This window comes from Choloepus didactylus, chromosome 8 (assembly GCF_015220235.1).
Source record: "Choloepus didactylus isolate mChoDid1 chromosome 8, mChoDid1.pri, whole genome shotgun sequence".
Classification (NCBI taxonomy): Eukaryota; Metazoa; Chordata; class Mammalia; order Pilosa; family Megalonychidae; genus Choloepus; species Choloepus didactylus.
The window spans coordinates 126,065,956-126,089,376 of record NC_051314.1 but is presented as its reverse complement, the minus strand read 5'-3'; the positions used below and the strand labels follow the sequence as shown (position 1 = coordinate 126,089,376).

The following is a 23,421-nucleotide window of genomic DNA, read 5'->3' as shown; positions in this document are numbered from 1 at the left end:
CTCTTCCACAGTGAGGCTAAGAGGCACAGAAGGCTGTCGCATCCCTCCCGGGGTCCTCCCGGGAGCATGGGCAGTGGCCCACAGACTTGAATTCGCACCCTCCCCCTCCCTAGCACCCCTATCCAGCTCTCCAGCCATCCTTTTAGGCAACATTTATTGAGTTCCTCCTACTTGCCCCAAGTGGGACACTGGGCTAGGCCCTCACCATACATAAACGAACAAGACTCGGTCCGGACCCAAGGAGCTCCCTCCCAGTCTAGCTGGGGAGGCAGACACGAATGAACAAGAATGTATAATATGACATCCAATAAATGTTACCGTGTGTCATGAGAGCCCAGGAGAGAGGGAAATGATCCGTTCTAGGGGAGACCAGCTAAAGCAGAAGCGTTCATAGAAGTGGTAGCATCTCAGCAGGGCTCTAAAGGATGCATAGGAGTTCGCCAGCAGAAAATGGAAGAAGCTTCCAGGCAGAGGAACCAGTTTGAGCACACATGCAGAGGTGTGTAGGACACAGGGCAGAGGCGCTGGGGTGCAGCCCTGGGGAGCATGGGGCGGGAAGTGTCCTTGGCCAACTGACCATGGCCAAGCCTTCACCACATTGGTCTGCTCCAGGTCCTGCCCTAAGGAGTCAGGGAAGGGGAATTGCCCAAGAACTAACAAAGGGGGCTTTCGGGTGGGGTTCCCCACCCAAGTTCAAGAAGCAAAGCAGACATTTTTGTCACTGAAAGCAGTGTGGACAGGCCAGTGTGGGGCTGGCAGCAGTCATCTTGGGGTGAGAAACCTGTGCATGCCTTTGTGTGCCCTTGTCTGTGTTTTGTTCTGGCCTTCAGACGTTTCCTAGGAAAATTCCTTGTCAAAGCTCCAAGTTTGGCTTGGCTAATCCAAAGGAAAAGGAGACTTGTCTACACTTGGGTGGGGAAAGCTAAGTGCTCTAGAGGTACAGGCAGCGGGGACAGAGCAGGAGCCGGGGCATTTCTGGGCTGCTTTGTTGGCCCCTGTTCTCTGAGCAACTTCCTGAGCCCCTTACCCATCCTGCTTCTGTCCCTCATGCCAAAGGCAGATGGGCAGCTCTGAGAGGACCCCAAACATCCTTTAATCCTGCCAAGGGAGTACCTGCATTGTGGGGGGCACTTTTCTGCTTCTCAGGGCTCCCCCAGGGTATGGGCAGAGGAGCTGGTCCCTGCCGAGCCTGCTAGAGATGGAGGGGGGCCTAGGGTGGCGTAGGCAGGTGGAGGGGAGGTGGCAGGACCAGGCTGGGATGAGGATGGGGACGCAGGCTGGGGGCAGATGCAGGAGGGGAGAGATGGAGCCGGCGTGCAGGCCACCTCCTGAGCACCCCTGCTCCCTCGGCCTGGGGACCAGTATCGGCTCCGGAACCTCCGCAGCAGCATGATGCACGTGATGACCAGGAGGTCAAAGATCAGCTCAGCCATCTCCACCACCGACAGCACCGAGGAGCCAAACCACAGGCTCCACTGGCTGCCCAGGTTGGACAGGAGGGTGACCATCTGTGAGGGAGAGAGGCATGCTGACCGGGGGGCAGAGGCCCCTGGGTGGGCTCTGGCAGAGGAGCTGTGCCCCACTCCCACAGCCCCTTCCTTACCCAGGCATCACCCTTCACCCCTCAGGACCCCACCCACCCCACTCAGCCTCTCCCCACCCCACCCAGGGCCCCTTGCCTCAGTTCCTCTCCCTTGGGAGCACACAGTCCTGGTTGGTGGCACTCAGCGGAAATGGATAACTGGGCCACAGTCAGGGGCAGCTGAAACTGGGGCTTGTCACAAGGGCCTGCTCCCCGTCATTTGGCAACCCCCTCCCTCGTACCCACCCCCCAGCCCGAGCTCCCCTTCTTCCAAGCCACTCAACCTCACCCTTGACCCCCATCTCCTCTTTCCTTTGTCCCCCTACCTTTGAGGCCCAGGGAGGAAACCCCTTGTTTTCCCTGACAGCCACCCTGCTAGGAACCCCGAGAGAACCACAGGCTCGGTGAGCCAGGACATACCGTGACAGAGGGAGACTCAGAATTGGTTTTGTACTTCAGCTCCTTGAAGAAGATGTTGAGTTTGGCAACTCCAGTTCTTTGGAGTGGGGTTGAAGGGGGAAGAAATGGAAGAAGATTCACTTCTCGTGCCCTCACAAACACCCTCCTCCGATCAACTGGATTAATTGCTCTTCCCTGATCTGTTCTTTCTCCCAAGGATTCCTTTCCTGGGGCTGGGACCAGGCAGGACTGACCTTTTGTTGTTGACAGTGTAATTGTTCTGTCGGGAGAGCATCTGGAAGACCCAGTCCTGGGAAAGAACCCGAGCATCAGCAGGGCCACCCCATGCTCTTCAGGCTTACTGGGTTGGGGGTTGGATCAAACTCACCCCTCACACATATGGCCCCAGAGAGGCCCACAGCATCACACTCATGCACATTCACGCGCGTGCACACACATGCTCCCGTATGCCTCCCTTCCCCACTTTACCTGGGAGGTCACTGAGGGCCATCGTGAGTAACCGGCAGAGAGCTCGTAGCTGGTCACACTGGGGGTGGAGAGAGGTGCTCAGGGCTGGAGTGGGGTACCCCGTATCTACCCAGCCAGGCCATCCGCTGGGGGAGGGGCACTCACCTGCATGGCTTCCGGCACTTGGTGAAACAGCCCAGGCGGTCGGAGGAGAAGGCAACCTGGAGCTTATAGTAGCAGTAGCCTGTGGGGCAGAGAGGAGACCCTTTCCCACGGGATCCACAACTTCTCCCCCACACCCTTGAGGTCTCCTCTGGTCTTACAGATCCCTGGGCACCCACTGCCCAAGAGCAGTGTGTACTAAGTGGCAGCACCGAATAAATGCTTAAGAAATTAAGCTAAGTTGAGAAAAACAAAACCACGGGATACACCTATGTAAAAATGTGGAGGATATGAACAAAAATTTAAAAGTCAAAAAGAAAAATGGGAACCATTGTTGTGTAAGAGTAATGGGATTAAACCACAAGATACCCCTTCACACCCTCTAGGATGGCTATAATCAAAAAGACAGAGAATAAAGGGGTATAAAATGGTGCAGCCACTTTGGAAAACAGTCTGGCAGTCCCTAAAAAGAGTTACCATGTGATTCAGCAATTCCACTCCTTGGTATATACCCAAGAGAAATGAAAACACATACATGCAAAAACTTGTACAAAAATGTCCATAGCAGCATTATTCTGAACAGCCAACAAGTAGAAACCCAAATGTCCCTCAGCTGATAAATAGAAAAATGAAATGAGGTATACTTAAACAGTGGAATTTCATTCAGCCAGAAAAAGGAATGGGGTACTGATATATGCTACAACCTGGATGAACCTTGAAAGCATTATGCCAAATGAAAGAAGCCAGAGACACAAGGACCAAAATTGTATGAAATGTCCAGAACACACAAAACTATAGAGACAGAAAGTAGATTGGTCATTGGTTGCCTAGGGCTGCGGGAAAGGGGAAGTTGGGAGGTGACTGCTACTAGGTACAGGTTTTCTTTGGGGTGTGATGCAAATGTTCTAAAATCAATTGTGGTGATGGATACACAAGTCTGTGTATATACTAAAAACCACTGAATTGTACACTCAAAATGGGTGAATTGTATGCTACATGAATTATATCTCAGTAAAGCTGTCATGAAAAAAAAAAAAAGAATGGGATTCTAGACCCCTCCCCCATCTCCCAAGTTCTAGAGAAGGTTATGTTATCATTCTTGCTACTTCTAGTCACTGGTCCTCCTTCTTACACTTCCCCCAGTCTGGAAGTCCTTCCTCACTTCTGACCCAAATCCCTCCATCTATAGGTGTTGGGGACCTATAGTTCGGAAGAATGGGGAGCAGCGGGGCCCTTTGCCCTGGAGAGTAATCCATCCTTAGGAAACCCTTGTTTTCAGCCATAGGTCCTCTCCCTGGTCTGCCCAGCTTCCCCATAATCATTATTTTTTTTCTCACGATCTTCTTCAAACTCACAACTTAGAAATAATTATTCAGGGGGCAGGGGCAGGGGCATGGAGCATACTGTGGCTGGGAGTTCTGGGACATCATGCCCTGCCTCAGGGCTTCGGTTTGCTCATCTGAGAAGGGAGAAGGTGAGGCAGGACGGCCTCTGAGTTTCCCTCCAGTTCTGATGTGCTCAGCTCCTCCAAGGTCAGGGAGACAGGAAGCCAGGAGGCGGCGACTGGAAAGTCCAGGCAGGGGAGCGAGCAGTGCCAGAGCAGACCGGGGAAGAGAGGGGCAGACAGAAGCAAGATGGGGATGGACACTAAACTCTGGGCTGAAACAATCCTTTGGGAGGGAGAGAGCTGAGAGCCCTCCGGGCCTGAAGCACCCACACCACGTCTCCTGAGAGGTGCCCACCGGCCCACCCACTCCATCAGCGGGGAAGCCAGAGGGGAGGAGCTGCGGGAGGACTGGTCAGCTGCAGCAGTCCAGGCCACCTCTGGCTGTGTAAGACCGTGTGCAGCAGGAATGCAAACCCTCGGGGCTTCTGTATATTCTCCTCGGGGATTTTCCTTTTCTCGCAGCTTCCTAGCACGTGGCTTCCCTGCTGAATAACTCAACCGAAGCAGAAAGGAAAAGGGATTTCTCTACTCTAGACCAGAATAAGGAGGAGATTCTAATGCTCTCCAAACTTGTTTGATTGTGCCCTCCATAGGCTTAAAAAAAAATTTTTTTAAGAGGCACCTCCAAGATATGTATTTGATTTATAAATCACATACCTGTACTACTGAATGTATGCATAACTGTAATAAAACATACATGAAATGTAAAATGTTAAGGATAAAAAAAAACATGTTAAGGAATGAGGTGAATAAATACAACTTCTAATGCCTTCTTCCTGCACCCCAGTGAGTTGTCTTGTCCCCCAGCTCCCCATCTTGTAGACCACACCCAAAGGCAGGGTAGGATGGTGGCAATAGCCATCCCTGCTTGGCAGCCCAAGGGGCAGAGCATATGCCAAAACCTCACAGTGTGTGGAACCGCTGGAATCACTGCCCCTTCCTGTGAAATTTCCCTCATGTGCTCTTCCTTCCTTATGCTGATGGTTATTTTTAAACGGGGCAATTCCTTTATAAACACAGGGGCCAAAACAGAGAAGGGGCGGGGAGGGTGGGCTGCAAGGAAGGAACAGAGATAAAAAGGAGTGTGAGGAAAACAGAGAGGCAGAGACGAAGGGCTAAAAATCAAGAGGGAGAGGGAGAATTAGTCAGGGCCCATGGGAGGTGGCCGTCTTCCTGCAGAGCTGCTGGGAAAGCCCTGGGGTTGGATGTGGAGGGCAGAGGTGCCCTGGCGGCTCACCCCAGGCGGTGTGCTTCCGGTAGTCACAATACTCTACTCCCTGGGGCCGCGGGTAGAAGATGTAGGCACAGCCACACTCCCGGATCATGCTCTCCTGGAAGCAGGAGTGAATGCACACCTGGATGAGAGGAGGGGGAGGGAAAGGGGGCTCAGAGCTGATCTGGACCACCTCCCCTGCCCCTCCACAGCACCAAGGGGCAGGGCAGGAAAGGACAAACAATCCTCACTGTACCTCCAACTTCACACACACGCATGAGTGACACACACACACACACAAGCATCCTCCACCCTTGAGGGACTCTAGGGCAGGCCTGGGAGATGGGTGCCACAGAAATAAGTCGAGCCTCACCTGCTGCGTGTACTTGGAAGCATAAAGGTTCTTGACAAGGATGTCACTGCCACTTTGGGTGCAATCACCATAGTCGCCCCCAAGTCTGTTCAGGGCTTCCTATGAAACCCCACACATCAAGAGGTCAGAGTTCAGAGGTCAAAGTGGCTCCCAGACCCAGGGTATACATCACACCCTGCCAGCCTCTCCTTTCTGCCTCACCATCTCAAAGCATATCCCCCCAGCAGCCCCCAACACCCCTCCCAGTGTTCCCATCAAGGACACTGGGCCCAAAGCATCCCCTGGGATCCGAAGCATCCCCTGACCCTTTCTCATCCCCTTCCCACCCAAAGCCCACTCCCCAGGGCCCTACTTACCAAGGCCCACTCTGCCAGCCCCCACCCCTGATTTCTGCTCCTGAAGGCCTCCATGTGCTCGACGCCCACTGCACACCTTCTCCCTGCCTCTCCAGTCTGGGGCTCCCCTCCCAGGTGTCCCCTTCAGCACCCTTGCCTTCCTCATGCTGATGGAGGTCTCCACACCAGGCCGCAAGTTAAAGCCACCATCGTCCATAAAGGCCGGCTCATCCTGCCCATGCACCATGACCCGGGCCCCGGACACCGTGGACAGCAGCGGGATGAAGCCATTCTGCTCTGTGCGCAGCATCAGGGACAGACCTGGGGGTGCCAAAGGAGAGGGAGGCTCTTGGAGAAGAATTGGGGGATTGAATCCACCTGTCCACCCTGCCCAGTCTCTAACACACCAAGAGGAGCATAGCCAGGAAGATCTACACATGGATTGGGCAACCCCTGAGCTGGAGGCTGGGGACAGGCAGAAAAAAGGACTGGGGCAAGATTTCTATCGGGTCTGGAATGGACTATATGGCACCCATGGGGAGAAGGAACAGAGAGGAACCTTCCAGGCTCAAGATGGGCATGTCATGGGGATATATGCTCAAGGTGAGTGAAAGTGAGGAGGGCTGAGGCAGAAGTGGGGGGTGGCAGGAAGGGGAACTTGCTCACCATTGCTGATCCCAGGCAGGGAAGACATCCAGAGGTTGGAATTGTTCTTGTCATTGAAAGTGTAGCAGTTCCCATACATGGGGTGGTGGAAGTGAGAGTAATTCCTTACATGGCAAGAAAGAGCAAGGTCAGAGAGGAAAGTACAGGGGATCAGGGGCTGCAGGGAGATGAGGCAGAGGAAAATTCCATTCCCTTGGACTTCTACAGGGCATGTGCCTTCCAAGGCCATTTGTTTCCTGATCACCTACAATGTGTCAGAACAATTGCTGGGAGCCTGTTAAGGCATCATCCCCATATCACAGAGAAGGAAGCTAAGGCCCAGGGAGGTCCAGCAACTAGCCCAAAGTCACAGCCAGTGATGATGAGTCTGGGACTCAAACCCTCCTCCCACCAGGCCACCTGCCCTCCCTAGCCTTGACTTGCATGCTGCCTTGTGACCTCTCTTGAGTTGCCTTATGAGAACTCTTGCAGTGTCCCTAACTTCTCATGTGTCTAAGTCTTGGTTCCCTAATTGAATTGTGAGCCACTTGAGGACAGGAGCCACATCCCAGGCACCTCCATATCTTCTCAGTACCCTCTCAGCTAACTGCACAGTTCTTGGCCTATAGGAGATCATTAATAAATATTCATTCAATGAATGAATGAATGAGATGAAGAGATGGAAAGGAACAGGGTTATAGGAGAATGGGAGGCCAGTGAAGAGTATGGAACTGTGGGGAGAAAGAATGAGGCAAGGCATTTTCCTAAGATCTCTTGAATCAGCATGTCTCAAACGGGTGGAGCCAAGGCTGGGCTGGGGTGAGTTTGAGAACAGAGAGAAAGGAATCATAGAGGCAACATTGCTGCAGTAGGAAGAGGATCTGACAGCAAATCACAGGTTCGAAACCAGGGATGCTATATGGGGTGGCAGCAGGAGCCCGCGTGGCACAGAAGGATCTGTGTTCTAATATGCTTCCATCTTAGAGCTGGCAATGGGAGCAGGGAGAAGAGGGAGGCAGGGCTTTGGCCAGTGACAGACAGGGGAGTAATGAAGAGGCAGTAGGAGGGAGGAGACTGGCCAGAGACTAGGAGTGCAGAAGCTAGGTTCTAGCTGTATGGCCTTGAGCAAGTCATATGGTTTCTAAGCTCATTCTACTTATCTGCACAAGGAGAAGGGAGATGATCGTTTTACAGATGATCTGGAATATCCCATTGCCCATGAAGTGTGAAATACTGCGGTACATTCTAGGAAGTGCTAAAAGGTCAGAATTATTGGGTTCAGGGAATGGCCAAAGAAGAGGCTACAGAAGTGAGCAGAGGCAGACCTGAAGGGCCCGAGAGCCCCGCTGATGGGGACAGCGGACAGGTACATGTGAGGGATGCACACCAGGGACAGAAGGCAGCATTGGGAGCAACAGATTAGACGGACCTTCAAAACAGAGTTCAGTGGAAAAAGTAGATAGTGAAATGAGATGTAACATAACGCCATTTATGTAAATTAAATACACGTTTTGCAAAAACATCGAAGGAGATACACATTAAGCACACTGAAACAGTTGCTATGAGAGGCAGTATAATGTGATGGTTAAGAGCACAGACTCCAAACTAAACTACATGTATCTGAATTCCAGCTCTAACAAGTATTAGCTGTGGGACCAAACAAGTTACTTAATCTCAGTACCTCAGTGTGGTGGTTTGAAGCTGTATGTATTCCAGAAAAACATGTTCTTAAAGCTAATCCATTCCTGCAGGTGTAAATCCATTGTAAGTAGGACTCTCTGGTGAGACTACTTCAGTTAAGGTGTGGCCCACCTCATTCAGGATGGGTCTAAATCCTATTACTTGAGTCCTTTATAGGAAAGTGAAATTCAGACAGAGAAAGGAAACCAGGGAAGCAAGAAGCTGAAAGCCAGGAAACCCGGAAAAGAAGGGAAAGGCCAGCAGACGCCACCATGAGCCTTGCCATGTGGTAGAGGAGCCAAGGATCACTGGCAGTTAGTCTTCCGGAGGAAAGCAACGCCTTGATGATGCCTCAATTTGGATATTTTCTCAGCCTCAAAACTGTAAGCTAGTAAATTCCCGTTGTTCAAGCTAAATCATTTCCTGATATTTGCTTTAAGCAGCCTAAGAAACTAAAACACTCAGTTTCCTCATCTGTAAAATGGGGATAATAATAGTACCTACCTTACAGGGGTAGTGTGAGGATTAAGTAACACTTAGAACAGTGCCTAGTCTGTATATAATGAGAGCTATAGAAATTGACTAAGTTTATAGGGAGACAATAGGATGGCTAAAATAAAAAAAGACAGGCAATAACATGTGCTGGCAAAGATGTGGAGAAACTGAGCACCCATACACTGCTGGTGGGAATGTAAAATGACGCAGTCACTTCGGAAAACAGTTTGGCAGTTCCTCAAAATGTTAAAAGTAAAATTACCATATGACTCAGACATTCCACTCCTAGATATAAACCCAAGAGAATTAAAAACATATATCTACACAAAAACTTATACGTGAACATTCACAGAAGAATTATTCATGAGAGCCAAAAAGTGGAAACAACCCAAATTTCCATTAATTAAGGAATGGATTTTAAAATGTGATGTTTCCATACACTGGAATATTATTCGGCCATAAGAAGAAATGAAGTAACAATACATGCTATAGCATGGAGAACCCTTGAAAACATGCTTTGATATGTGGATATATCTCCATAAAAATGATTTAAAACAATTTAAAAAAATGCTAAGTCAAAAAAGCCAGTCACAAAAAGCCTCATAGTATATGGATTCCATTCATATGAATTGTCCAGAATAGGCAAATGCATAGAGACAAGAAGTAGATTAGGGGTTTCGAGGGCTGGGAGGAGAGGGAGAAATGGGGGAGGGGAGTGACTGCTAATAGGTGGGAGTTTCTTTTAGAGGCAATGAAAATTAGATAGTGGTGATGGTTGCACAACTCAGTGAATATTTACCAAAACTGCTTTAACTTCCCTTTAGCTTGCCTACACTTTGGACAGTCTTCTTTCTACTAACTCCAGGTTAAATGACCCCCCTCTGCCCTGGGCCTTTACACTATCCGGGCACCTGCAAGTCTCCTAACTAGATAGTTCCTTGTCTCCTTCTTCCTCCCTCCAGGCCCTTCAGACTCCAAGTGGCGTAATTACTTGCAAAGGAAAACATTCAGAACCAAGTAGCCCTAAGTGCAACCTCAATAAATCACTCACCCACCCCAGCCATCAGCCCCCCCTACTATCCTCCAAGCCCTTAAAAAGTTGGCTGTCCTTTGTTCCCACGAAGTGGAATTCTACTCTCTCCCCCTACCATGGAAGCTATGAATAAAATCATCCTCACCCAGTTTCACATTCTCTGGTGCTGTTATTTGCTTTGACAATATACTAGAAACTACTAAGCCGTACATATTAAAAGGGTAAATTTTATGAGATGTGAATTAGATCTTGGTAAAGCTCTTATAAAAAAAAAAAAAAAGATTATAGGGAGAGGGGGAAGGGTCTGGGAGACGGGGGCAAGGCAGAGATGATGAGAAAGCCATGCTTAAGAGCTTTGACTTGATTCCAAAGACCAAGAGAGACACTGCTGAACTATGGACTTTCCTTTGATGGGGAGGATGGGACCATGGGGGAAAATGGGAGGATCCAGATGAAAACAGATGAGATCTGCAGATGGGAAGTTAACACGTTAGCAGGTGTGAGCTGAGCCACTGTCTCACTTCCCAGCTGGCAGCTTCTGTCCTCAAACAAACAGAAAGACTAGAGACAGCAACAAAATCCATGTCCTGGGCAGAGTGTGTGTGTGAGGGCTGAGGGGTGGGGACAGAAGCAGGTGACAGCTGGCCAGAGCCGGAATTAAGGTTTGGTCCCTTGAACCAGCGCTATTCCCTCCACACCACTACAGCCTGCCTCCCTGAGAAAGGGGAGTTATGGGACCAGCCGAGCTCCCTGGCCCTTTTGAGCCTTGTTACTGGGAAAAAAAGAAAAAGAAGAAAGGGAGGGACAGAGGGAAGTAGGGAGAAGGGAAGGAGGGAAGGAGGGAAGGAAGGAGGAAAGGAGGAAGGAAGGAGGGAGGGAGGGAGACAACCACACTTCCAGCCCTTGGTTCTCAAAGCCAGACCCAAGCCCCAAGTTTCCCAGGGCATTCACATGAGACAGCCCCACCCAGACCCAGGGGTGGAGGGAGGGCAGAGGTCTGCAGGATGATCTCACCTGGCCTAGGTGTGGACCTGAGGTCAATAAGCATTTCCTGGTTCCCACCCCTGCCCAGGGAAGGCTGGCCCAGGGAAGGAGAGCCTTTGGGGAGCACAGAACCAAGCAGGAAGGACTCACGCCTGGTTGCAGGAGACCTGGTTGAAGCGACAGGCGAAGATGAAGTTGCCCAGCGCATCCTCCTCCAGGGAGAGCGAGGTGTCCCGCAGTCGCGACAGGATGTTGATGTAGTGGAAGCGGTACCACTCCCTCACCGCGTCCACTCCCGACGAGTACGTCTGGTAGAAGCAGTCCGATTTGTTCTGGTTGCACTGGACACAGAGGCCAGAGGGTCAGACGAGTCAAGGAATGAGTGGTTTGGGGTCCCGAGAACTGATAGAAAGGGGCGGGGGGCCAGGAGTGGGGAAGAAATAGGAAACAGAAGTGAGAGAGAAACAGCAGCCGGGGAGAGCATGGGAATTAAGGGACTGGCCGGCAGGGAGGAGACCAGGGGTGCTGGCCATTCATACAGCCTCTGCAGGGCAGGGCATGAGGCAAGGATTCTTCTCCCCATTTCACTGATGGGAAGACTGAGGGATTAGGAGGTTTGTCCCAGCAGCAGAGCTGGCACTAGAACTCCTGGAGAATAATCCATCTCACCAAGAGGGGCCTCCCTCTCTCCTCCCCTCTGCTCCTCTCCCATTTCCTCCCTTACTCTCCCTTTTATTACGCTCCCTTTTATTTTTTTAAACATTTCTTTTTTTTAATTCTTTCTTTTGACTGTCTCCTTACACTTTGTCTTAGACTGTCGGAACCCCAGTTCCCCACCATAGTGGAGGGCCCCAAATGAGTCCCACCAGTAGGGGCTGGAATTCAGAAAGGTGCATTTTCCACAGCAGATTTGACTCCGGGCGCCTTAAACTCTCCCACGTGGGCCCCCAGCGAGGAGACCTCACCCAGGGGCACGGAGAGATGTTATTTTATTTCTTTTTGTTTCGGGTGTTCTGGGGGTTTTGTTTGTTTTGCCAGCCGGCCTACGCGGCCCCGCCTGACATCACTAGGCAACCGAGGCGGGGTCGGGAAACGGAGCTGACCCGGGGAATGGGCGGAGCCCCAGGAGTGGGCGGAGCCAGAAAGGCCACGGGGAGTGGGCGGGGCTTTGGCGGGCGGGTGGTGGGCGTGGCCTCTGCTGGGGCGGGGCCTTACCATCTGGAAGCCTATCTTCCAGTCCTCCCTGTTCACTTGGGGGTTGTTGTCCTGCAAGCTGGAGGCCGCACTGCGGGCGCTGTGGACCCCGTGGGGCGCGGGCGGGTCCCGCAGGAGCTGCAGGGGGTGTGGCAGGGTCCCCCCGAGGTCGCGTCGACCGCGGCGATGCTCCATGAGGGTTGTGGAGGAGTTGTATTTGTACAGGTCGAAGAGCGTCCGCTCTGTGATGTGGTCCAGCGCCTCCAGCTCCTCTTTAATTTCTTTATACCTGGAGGGGGCGATGGGAAAAGGGTCGGACGAGGGCCCGGTCTCGCGTGAATCCCTGGCCCCTTTGGGCCTCAGTTTCCTCTTCTGTAGCCGCTGAGATCGGCTCACCCCGGAGAGTGGGGGAGGGCGCTGAAACCTGTGTGGGGGCTCGCTCAGGTGTCTCCAGAGCTATCACGGGGGAGTGAGGGGGAGACTTGTGAACAGGTGTGTCTGCAGGGGGAAGTGGAGGCGACAGTGAGCCCGGGCGGTGACCGCATTTATTGCCCTGTGTTTATTGAAAGAGGGAGGCGGGAGGCGCCTGTCTGCGGGCGGTCTCCTCCCACTCGCCCGGGCCCAGAAGGCAACCCAGACCTCGCTTGCCGTTTCCCAAGGCAGGGGTGGGTGCCTCGGCCTGGGCTCACACACTCTCAGGCTCTCGCGGTGCCTTCATCCTCCCGCCCTATCCCCTCAGGCAAAGGTGGCCTGTGGGCCTGGGTCTGCTCTCAGATACCTTCTAAATCAGGGGTTCTCAACTGCACTTTTAGAATCTCATGAGGAACTTTGTGAAATACTGGGTGCCACACCTACTCCACCCCACCCCACCCCCCAAAGATTCAGGTTTAATGAGTTTGGGGTGGGGCGGAAACACGGTAAGTTAAACACTGTTTAGCACAAACCTTCATATCCCATCTTCTCGATACAAGCCCTATAACCATTTCTATCATGAAAGTCAAGAATGGCAGGGCCTTAGAGATAGAATCCACCAAAACAAAACTAACACCCAGAACTAGTAGGTGAATTAAGTCATTTCACCCATACAAGACCTATATGCAAAACTTAATTGTATTTCTATATATAGTAACAAAAAATAGGAAAATGAAATAGCAAAAACAATACCATTTAAAATAGCATAAACATCGAATACCTAAGAATAAATCTAGCAAAAGATGCCCAAGACTTTTACACTGAAAACTACAAAACGCTGCTGAAAGGAATAAAAAAGACCAGAATAAACAGAGATATCCATGGTCACTGATCAGAAAATGAAGATCAAGTTGTCTCCCCAGATTGGTCCTTAGCTTCAACACAATCCCTACCAACATTTCAGCAGACATTTTTTTTTTTTTTAAGAAATTGACAAGCTGATTCTAAGATTTGTATGGAAATGCAAAGGAAGTAGAATGGCCCCAATTTTTTTTCTTTTTTTTTAAAAAAAGAGCAAAGTTGGAGGATTCACTCCATCTGACTTACTATAAAGCCAATGTAACCAATGCAGTGTGGTGCTTGCATAAGAACAGACAATAGATGAAAGAAACAGAAATACAGGCCAGAAATAAACTCACACTTATATGGTCAACTGATTTCTGACCAAAGCACCAATTCAGTTCAATTCAATGGGGAAAAGAGGAAAAGAAAAACATTTTTTTAAAGATTGTGCTGGAACAACTGGATATTGTATGGGAAAAAATGAACCTCGACCTCTACGATACTCGAAACAAAAAAAAACTGAAGTGGATCATACACCTACCTAAATGTAAAACTCAGAACTGTAAAGATTCTAGAAGAAAGCATAGGAGTTATCTTCCTAATCTTAGGGCAGGCAAAGATTTCTTGGACAGAGACAAAAAGAACAAATCATAGAAGAAAAAAATTGATAAATCAAACTTCATCAAAATTAAAGTTTTCTGTTCAAGACAGCATTTAGAAAATGATCAGGCAAGCCACTGAATAAGGAAAAAATATATCTAACAAAGGACTGATCCTGAAATATAAAGAACTTCTACAAATCAATAATCAAAAGACAAACCGTTTTCAAAATCTGCCAAAAAGAAGATATACAAATGGTCACTAAGCACTTTTTACAATGCTCAGCATAACTAGTCCTCAGGGAAATGCAAATTAAAACAATAACCCATTAGAATGGCTAAAACCAAAAAAAAAAAAACAACAGTCTTTTTGTTGTCAGAAAAAATGTTTTTGAGAATGTAGTGCAAATGGATGTCTCCTAAATTGCTGGTCAAAGTATAAAATGGTACAATCACTTTGGAGAACTGTTTGGCAGTTTTTTGTAAGGTTAAACACACATCTACCTTATGACCCAGCAATTTTAATTCTGTGTATTTTACTCAATCCCACTCCTAGTTATTTACCCTAGAGCAATGAAAACATAAAGACTTGTACATGAATGTTCATAGCAGTTTTATTTATAATAGCCAAAGAGTTGAAACAACCCAAATGTCCATCAATACCACTCAGCAATAAAAAGGAACTGACATATGCAAAAAACGTGGAAGAATTTCAGAAACATTAAATCGAGCAAAATAAGCCAGACACATGCAAAATATACATACTGTATTATTCCATTTATAGGAAATCTAGTAGCAGACAAAACTGATTTATGGTGATAGAAGTCAGAAAATGATAATGGAGAGAGGAGAGGAATTTACTAGAAAGGGGAGCAAGGAAACTTTCTAGAGTAATGGAAATGTTCAATATCTTGATTGTCAAACCTCAATAAACAGTTGTGACTTGTACATGTTTCTGCATGTAAATTATACCTCCATTAAAGAAAAAGTGAAATACTAATGCGGGGTCACTCATCAGAGATTCTGTTTTAATGCTTCTGGGGTGAGGCCCAAAGGAGGTTGTTTTTTCAAGTACTCCAGGTGGTCTAATGTGTAGCTACATGCATCTGTCTAGTCCAGATCCTCACATTCCTCCTCGGCTCTATTTCCCTCTCTATCATGAAAGTCTATCTGGCTGGAACTTAGTATCAGCTCCAGCAGCCCCTCATCCCATGGGACAAAATGTAGCTCAGTTCTAAGTTCTGTGTTTGGCATTCTGAGAGGCTTGCCCATTATTGGTAATTAAAAGAATGGCAATAATAGCTGGTATTGATTAAGCACTCACTATGGCCAGGCACTGAGGTATTAGAATGTACTTATTTAATTTAATCCACTGAGGATTAATTTATACTCTCAAGTACCTAAAGTACACTGTCAGGTGCTATTCACCTGTTAGTTCCCACTGGCATTCCCTTTTACAGGTGAAAAGGCTAAGGCACAGTGACTTGCACAAGTTCTGATAGCCAGGAAATGGGTCAGAAAGCACTCTAACCACACACTACCCTCTGTTCCGTCCTTGCCATGTCTGGCTGGCTTAGGAGGGCTGCATGATGCCCCATAAAGAACCCCAGGGCCAGTCAGCAAGATTTGGGTCCTGGTGTTGGAGCCACACCGTTTTCTGGCTGTGTAATGGTGGGTGAGTAACCCAGCCTTTCTGAATCACAACCTAAGTTTCCCCATCTGTAAACGGGTATAATAACTCCAGATCCACCTACTGCATGAGGTTCTTGGAGGTTAAATGAAAAAAGAAGCCACTGAATATCAGGAAAACACAGACAGGAGCCCGGGAAGACCTCAAGGTCTTACAGGAAGAATCCAGGTCCCCCAACTTGGCGGGAGTTATTCTTATGCCATGAGCCGCCACATCTCTGGCTGCACCTCCCACTACCACCCCCCCAAGCTGGCTCAAGTCCTCCCACATCCCTCTTCTGCCTGCCTCCTCCTCCTCCTCCCTTCTTTGGCCTCATCATCCTTCTCCATGGAGCTCCATCCCGTCCTGTTACCAGGCTTGCCCCTCAGTGCCCACATCACATCCAGCCTCTCCTGCCTCATCCAGAGAGGCCTCTGATGAGTCCCTGACTCCCCCCCACACACACACACCCACCCCACCTGTGACAAGGCCTCCATACAGAACTCCCACACTCTGCAAGGCCTACTTCTCTCTTTGTTTGGCTTAAGATAGGAAGAGGTACTCCCATATCACGCTCTCAAAAAAGAAATCCTTACCTCACTGACTCTCTGATACCAGATTCCCTGTGATAGGAGGCTAAGCCTTTCGGTTGATGCCTAGAGCTAAGAGAATTGACTGCTGAGTAAAATACACCATGATCAGATCTTGTCTGGCAAGTGGGAGGGCCGGGTGTGAGGAGAGCAGGTGCTAGAAAGAAGGAAAGGAAGAACCCTAGAAGGACAGCCCAGCCCTTCCAGCCCCAGGTCACAGGCACTGCCCTCCCGCTATCTGCTCTGGAGGCAAGCAAACCCTTGCACAATTCTATCGGGCAGACATCACTATGCCCATTCTACAGTTGGGGAAACTGAGGCTCACCCAATAGGACACTCAACTAGGAAGTACTGGAGCCAGCATTTGAATCCAGGCCTGTCAGACTGGCCCCTGTTTTTCCTACTCCTTGCGTCTCTTGAAACTCAGAAGTACTTGAGATCAGACAGCAAAACCTTCTTTGGCTGCAACTGCTCATTTTCCTTCCAGTAGCTCTTCTCTGTTCAGGACAGACTGACAAAGTGCGGGGATACTGGGAGGGAAAATGGGGGCTGGTATTTCTGCTCTCTTCCCATCTATGTCTCCTCCCTCCCATTCCCGTTGGTGCCTTCTTTCCTTTAAAAAAAAAAGCTTATGTTCCCCTCCCAGGCCCACCCCAGCCACCCGGAGGTTCCCCCACAGCATCCTCACCAGCACTCCCCAGGCACCAGGCAGAGCTGGGCATGGGCGACACACAGGATTCCTCCCCTGCCACTGTGCATCTGGGGACCCAGCCCCCTACCCCCTTCCTCCAGGGATGGCCTAGAATCCTTAACTCCCCTTTCTTTGGTCCCTTTCCCAGCCCCATCCTCCTTCACATCTCAGCACCCCTCGAGCCTTGTCTCCAGGGGGTTGTGAGCATGCAACCGCAGCAGAATATCGCACCCCCACATAGACCTTGTGAACTCAATCTGCACCACGTGTCCACAGCAGGCACCCCAAGAGCAGCCCCTCACCTATGAGCCTCTTGAAAGCAGAGATCAGCACCTCTAGAGTCTGTCCTGAGCTCTCAGACCACATGACTTTTGAAGAACAATAGAAGTTCTCAAACCAATGACTCTTCAAAGGAGGGTGGGCAGCTGGGATGGTGAGAGAGTTAGAAACCATTTAATGCAAGGAAAAGTTGAAGGAACTAAGTTCTAATCAACTTCTGGGGTTCAAATCCAACTCTGACAGTTATTTGTTGGTTAGCCTTGAACAAGTTGCTTATCTTCTCTGTGCCTCTGTTTTACCATCTGTAAAATGGAAATAATAATAGCACCTACTTCATAGGGGTGTTATGAGGATTAAAAGAGTTCACATATGAAAAGCACCGAGAACAGCCTGGCTGAGGACGCACTATATAACTGCTGCTTTTGTTTTTATTATCATTACTGTTATTATTACAATTATCAGGAGTTCAGCTTGCAGAAGAAAAGGCTAAAGAGATGCAGAATAGCCAGGCCTCTTATTTACCATGTGACCTTGTGGTCTTAATAAAAGTGGAGCCTAAGACGTGGATGGTAAAGCTGAGTTAGCAGCTGGGTGAACTTTGCAAAGCTTCTATATTCTCGGCGCCTCAGTTTTCCCATCTGACTATGGTAATGCGTGCCCTCCTTGCCTAATAAGCTTGTTAGGGATCAAAATGTGATCATGGACTCTGCAAACTGCAGTGCAGTTAGTGCTGTCATAGCTGCATGTGGGTGACAGCTGTGGGGTAAGGAAGGAGGAGACATCTTTAGGATGCTTCTAAGACAGAATCAGGATTAGAGCGTAGAAGTTATCATGAGGCAGACTGCAGCTCTGCAGCAATTGTTAGATATTCCTTAGGTAGAGGTCACATGAGGAGTCAATCATTGTGTCAGGCTGGGGAGAGTCAGCTCTAAGATTCTGGGCTTTCTTTCCCTGCCAATCTGGCCACACAGAATCAGGTTCCCAGACTGGCAGAAAACCAGCAGGTGCAGCTCTACTCCCCATGGTTAGGGACAGACTCCCTAGCTCAGAGCCCTCTCCTCCCTCCCTGAAGCTTCTCTCTTTAAAGAATTGCCCCTTTTCCTTCGAACATGCCCCTTGCTCTGCCATCTCCAGGAACGCCTTCCTTTGTGCTCAAGATCCCGGAGTCCTTCCTTAGGTCTGGCCTAAATCCCAGGACTAGATAAAAAATATTTCCTTGGGCTCTGTTTTCAGTGGATGTGCATGTGACAGGCCCTCTCCCTTGGGTGATGAAAAAGCAAGGGGCTGCAATGGGCAATGCTTCACATTGGATTCTTGGCACTTCATGGCCTATGTGAAAGGGCTTCAGCCCTGTTCCCCTTTTCTGGAAGGTCAAAGCAGCACAAAGCCCCACACCTCAATCTCCTCCCTCCCCCTCTGCTGGCCATCCCTGTTGCCTACTCCCAGCGGCCAGCAAGCCTTCATCCTGGGCCAACTTGCTCCTTCCTCTCCCCCACTGACTTCCACATCTTCCCTGCCTCCCTGCAGAGGAAGCACTCATCTCCCTCAGCCTCTGCCTCCTGCACCCACTGCCAAGAGCTGTGATTCAGACTCAGGTCATCACGCTTCCAGCTGCATTCACCTCTTCACCCCATCCCTGCCTCTCTCCTTGAAGAGGAGGCCAAAGCCAATGGCCCCTCCCTCCTGCACTTCCGGGGCACCCACCAGCCCCCCCAACACAGGGGTGCCTTTGCCCTGGCTCCTCCTGAAAGTGCAACGGGAGAAAGAGCTCTGAAACCAAACACACTTGGTTTGCTACCAACTTGAGATCCCAAGTTCACCTCTTGCTAGTTGTCTGACCTTGGGCAGATTCCTCAACCTCTCTGGGTTTCAGTTTCCTCATCTGTAAAATGGGAGTACTAGTGGTACCTACTTCAAGAGTTTTGTTGTGGAGACTAAATAATTTAATTAATATAATAATATAACTTACCTTTGCATTAATTCAAAAAAGCACATATTTAGTACTATGTAAGTGTTAGCTGTTATCATGGTTATTATTTTCATTATCATCAGCTGTGTGACCTGGCTCATATTATTTCACCTTGCAGAGCCTTGATTTCCTCATCTGCAAAATGGCACTACTGAGAATACCCACTTGCATGGGCTTGCCAGGATTAAATGAGGTAATGTTGATAAAGCACTGCATAGGATAAGCACACAGTAGGTGCTCGATCTCCTTCCCTAAGCAAGGGAGCCTTCCCTGAGCCCCTCCTTTCCTGGGTGTTCTCTTTTCCTCCTAATCCTGCAGCAGCCTTTGGGGCAGGAGGGACTATTTCTGCATGGCCCCTGCTGGCAGAAGCTATGGCGTCCATTCCCTGGGGGGCTTTCCAGGGCCCTGTACTCAGCAGAACCTTAGAAAAAGCAACAGATCCCCCCTGTCCTCTCTATCTCTCACCCCCATCTTTTTAACCACAGGTGTCTATTGAGTGCCTTCTGTCTTCCGTCTTCCTTCCCGCCTGCCCTGCCCTCCATGCTGGCAGATCCAGTGCCCCTCCACTCCACCTTGGCCTGAGGGGATCAGAGGAGGGGGTGTGGGGGCGGGCAGGGGGCTACAGAGGGCCAGGAAGAAGCGGAGCAAAGCCTGAGGGCATGGGGGGGGCAGAAATGGGGCTGAGGGAGGACTCAGAGAGAACCCTGAAATGACACAAAAACAATGTCAGATTGGACATTTCCTCCACAACCCACTTCTTGGTTATTCAGAAGAGGCAGGGTTTGGGGATCAAGCAAAGGAAGAGTGAGTGACAACTCTGTCACTTACTCTCTCTGTGACCTTGTGCCTTGTATCTCTTTGACCTGGTTTCCTCAACTGTAAAACAGGGATAATAATAGTCCCTTCCTCATAGGATTGTTGTGAGAATTAAATGAGATGCCTGTTAAGTACTTAGTGTCCGGTGCATATAGCAGCTTCTTAGTAAATGGCCCCTACCTCGGACCAGGTTAATCAAGGAAATGGCCCAGCAATCTTTTCTCTCCAGGACAGAATGTCCCAACCCTTATTAGTTCATGACACATCTTTGGACAAACTAGGATAGATGACGGAGCCTCCACTCCCAATATTTGACCAATCCCAATCATTCATAATCGCACACATATGCATTCCCAACATGTGTGTTCCATACACGATCCACATACACACTCACACGCTCACACACACTCATAAAAGATCTTATGCTCCTTGAAGGCAGAGGCTCACAACTTTTATTATACAGATCACAGCACGCTACAATTTTTTGTCTACATGACTCTCTCTTCCCTTCTTATTTTATTTTTCTGTTCCTTAATACCTAGCAGAATACCTGGCCTTCCATGAACATGCTTGGATTCTTAATGAATCCATTGGCCAGGTGCCTAGCCCTGTGCCTGGCTTGACACAGGCGTTCCCAAAGTGTTGATGACTGAGTGAATACAAATAAAAGGCATATAAAAACACCCAGCCCTGCCCTCCTCTCTTCTCCATGGTTACCACCCATCCCCCCAGCTTGTAGACCAAAAACCGGTAAAGAGCAGTGATGAAACCCAAAACTTCAGGACACGCTCAAGCACTTAAAGGTTACGCACCTGAACAGGTGAATGGTGCTACCCAGCGGGTCGGCTCCACGACGTTTTAGCCTGGGTCTTTGGGGCAGCAGCGTCACAAGGGACTGCATTCTATCCTGTCCCCTTCTCCCTGTGGCTCTGTGATGCCCCCACTTCCAGCCTTAAGGTTCCTGGCTTGCTTTGCAGCTCTAGCTCCCTGACACCCACCCCCAAACTTTGTTTTCTCCAAAACAAACTCCCTTCTAAATAAAGACAGACATCCCACAGCCCAGCCTCTGTCCATTCCCACCACCCACCATCCGGCACCTGCTCACCTCTCCATCAGATTAGTCTATTGAGGTTGAGAAGGACGTGTACTCTGCCCTCATCTTGCTCCAGGAAAGGGATGGGGCTGGTCTCTACCTGGCCCTTTTGGAAGTCATCAAGATTTTGACCTTATCACTACTTCCTCCCACTTACAGGAGGGAGCAGGGAGGGAAGAGGGTGGGCCAACAGCTACAGGCTGGATGAACTCCAGCTCTAGGCTCCCCTGGGCAGTGATGCCAGGCCCTCAAGCCAGTGGCCTTCCCCCAAGGGCCAGGACTGTCAGCTGCTGCCCCTTGATCTGAGGGTCGGCCTGCCTGGTGAGCATCAAAGGACCCTCAGCAGAGAAGCCAGGCCACCCTTCCAGGGGAGGTGCAGAGGGGCCCACTGACCTGTAGGGATTGAGGGTGCAGACGGTAACGGCGGGGAAGACGAGCTTGTCCGAGTTGAGATTGATGCTGAGGCTGACAGGGTAGCTGAAGTACTCTCCAAAAAGCAGGCCAAACTGCCAGTACATCACGCCAAAGGTGCAGAGCCAGAGCACAGCCCAGAAGGCTGTCTTCATGCGGTTGTGCTGGGAGCACACCAGCCGGATGGCTCCATGGATGGTGGTGTTGTTGCAGAAGAACTGGAAGAGCTCTCGGTAGGAGCGGTGGAACTCGATCAGGGCCTCCTCCTCCTCCGTGGGTGGCCGGGGGGCCGCAGGTGGGGAGCCCGGCCCCTGCTCCTCAGGCTTGTCCCCCTTCATGAGCCCTTGGGTGGGGGAGGTTGGGGAGGGGGAGGGGGAGGTCAGGGGTGAGCTCTGAGCCCTGGGTGTCCTCCCCCATCGCCACCTTGCGCTCCTGGCCATGCCCACATCCCTCCCTGAGCCGCTCTCTACCACTGCCTCCCTCCCTCCACCTTTCCGAAGCCCGCTGACCTGCAGGAACCCGGGGCCAGAGAGCTGGAGTGGTGCTTTCCTGGAGTGGCCTCTCCTCTGCTGCCTGCTAAGGCCACCTTTTAGTTTCTGTCCTGGCACATTCCCCACTGTTTCTACAGCAGCCAGGCTCTGCCCTGCTCAGTCTAGAGTCTCTTTGTTTTCTTTTGTCCAGGATCTGTCTCCCTCTCTGTCTCTGCCTTCTGATTCTTTTGGGTCTCTTTCTCACGCTCTCTTCTTCCTTGCCTGTCTCTCTGAGTGCCAGCCTCTCTGATCCTGCCTCTCTTTCTTCCTCCTGTCTACCCCCCTGCTCCCTGTCCCTCGTTCTGGGCTCTCTCCTCCTGGCCTGACTCTCTGGCCCCAGGGACTGTAGGGCCCCAGGAGGTCTGGGCTGCCCACAGCTCCCCACTCCCAGGTTGTGGCTGGCCTGGGACTGGTTCCTTTCTAGCTGAATCTGGCAGACGAGCCTCTCCTCCCCCTCACCTGACAGGTGCAGCGGGCTGGCCCAGGAGCCCGCCTGCCAGCCAGGTTGGAAGTGACAGGAGCCTCATTAGCATCTCAATTAAAGGTGAGCAGGGCAGGGGAGGAGTCTGAACTGGGAGTTACCCCTCGGGAGGAGTGCTCCTGCCCAGAGCCCCAGGACCCTAGAAGGTGGGAGGGTACTAGAAGAAGAGTCTAGGCTGGGAGGTCAAAGCTGTCAAGCCAGGAGACTGGGAGACAGAACGGCAGGCGAGGGTCAAGGATCCCGAACAAGGAGAAGGATCCTAATCACAAAGCCGGGGGCAGAGGAGGACAAGCAAAAAGGGCAGTCAAGAGGAGTGAGACAAAGGTGGGGAGAGCTGGAGAATAGAGAAGGCAGAAAAAGAGAGAGAGATGGAGGAGGAGGGAGGGAAGGATGGGGAGCAGAGACAGGAGGGCGAACAGGAGGGAGCCAGCCCCAAAGGGCAGGAGAGCAAGACGAGGGGGCTCCAAGTGGGCTTCCAGGGACTAGGGTCCCCTTCTCCTCCTTGTGAACCCTCCAAGGGCACCCACAGGTCAGCCACACCCCCAGGTCCGGGACAGAAAAGAGGAGGCGTGTCTGCAGGGTTCCTCCCTGCTCATTACAGTGGGCATGCCTCCTGCCCCACGGCACTCAGGCGGGGAGTAGCCCTCTGTCCCCTCCTCTTGGTCCATCCTCTTCCTTCCTGAATCCTCACCACCACCCCTCACCTTGCCCAGGCCAGGGAGGGGCCCAGGTGAAGTTGGGGGCTGGCCAGGGCCCCAGGACATTCTGTTCTTTTTTACACCATTGGCTGCCAGGCCAGGAATGTGCAATGTCCCCTGTCGTGGTCACGGGGTTACAGGAATGTGGGCACCGAGAGGCAGCTTGGGGCCAGGCAGGGCATTTTGGGCACCAACTGGAGCCCAGAGAGAGGCAGGGACAGGCAGGGGGGTGGGGAGGGGCAGGGCGGGCCTGGCGGGAGCCTGCACCAGCCTCGAGAGGAAGGCAAAGCTCATTGGGAGGGACCTTGTTTTTCCTCCAAAATCTCTGCCC

General features: G+C 50.7%; 1 protein-coding gene across 2 annotated transcripts; it reads right to left on the bottom strand.

Moving 5' to 3' along the window:
* Nucleotides 1-137: 137 nt before the first annotated feature.
* On the bottom strand, nt 138-22,909 carry SCNN1A (sodium channel epithelial 1 subunit alpha). 2 transcript variants are annotated; one of them, XM_037845568.1, is made up of 13 exons: nt 22,371-22,909; nt 21,364-21,724; nt 12,032-12,299; nt 10,967-11,157; nt 6,646-6,749; nt 6,137-6,300; nt 5,645-5,743; nt 5,296-5,413; nt 2,615-2,693; nt 2,471-2,528; nt 2,236-2,291; nt 2,003-2,078; nt 138-1,508 (listed from the first exon to the last, which is right to left on the bottom strand). In XM_037845568.1, exons 2-13 carry the CDS (start codon nt 21,717-21,719, stop codon nt 1,143-1,145), a joined length of 1,935 nt encoding a protein of 644 aa, XP_037701496.1. In that variant the 5' UTR covers nt 21,720-21,724; nt 22,371-22,909; the 3' UTR covers nt 138-1,142. The 2 variants fall into 2 exon arrangements, with proteins under 2 accessions (XP_037701496.1, XP_037701495.1); XM_037845567.1 differs by lacking the exon at nt 22,371-22,909 and adding an exon at nt 21,891-22,340.
* Between the last annotated feature and the right edge of the window lie 512 nt (nt 22,910-23,421).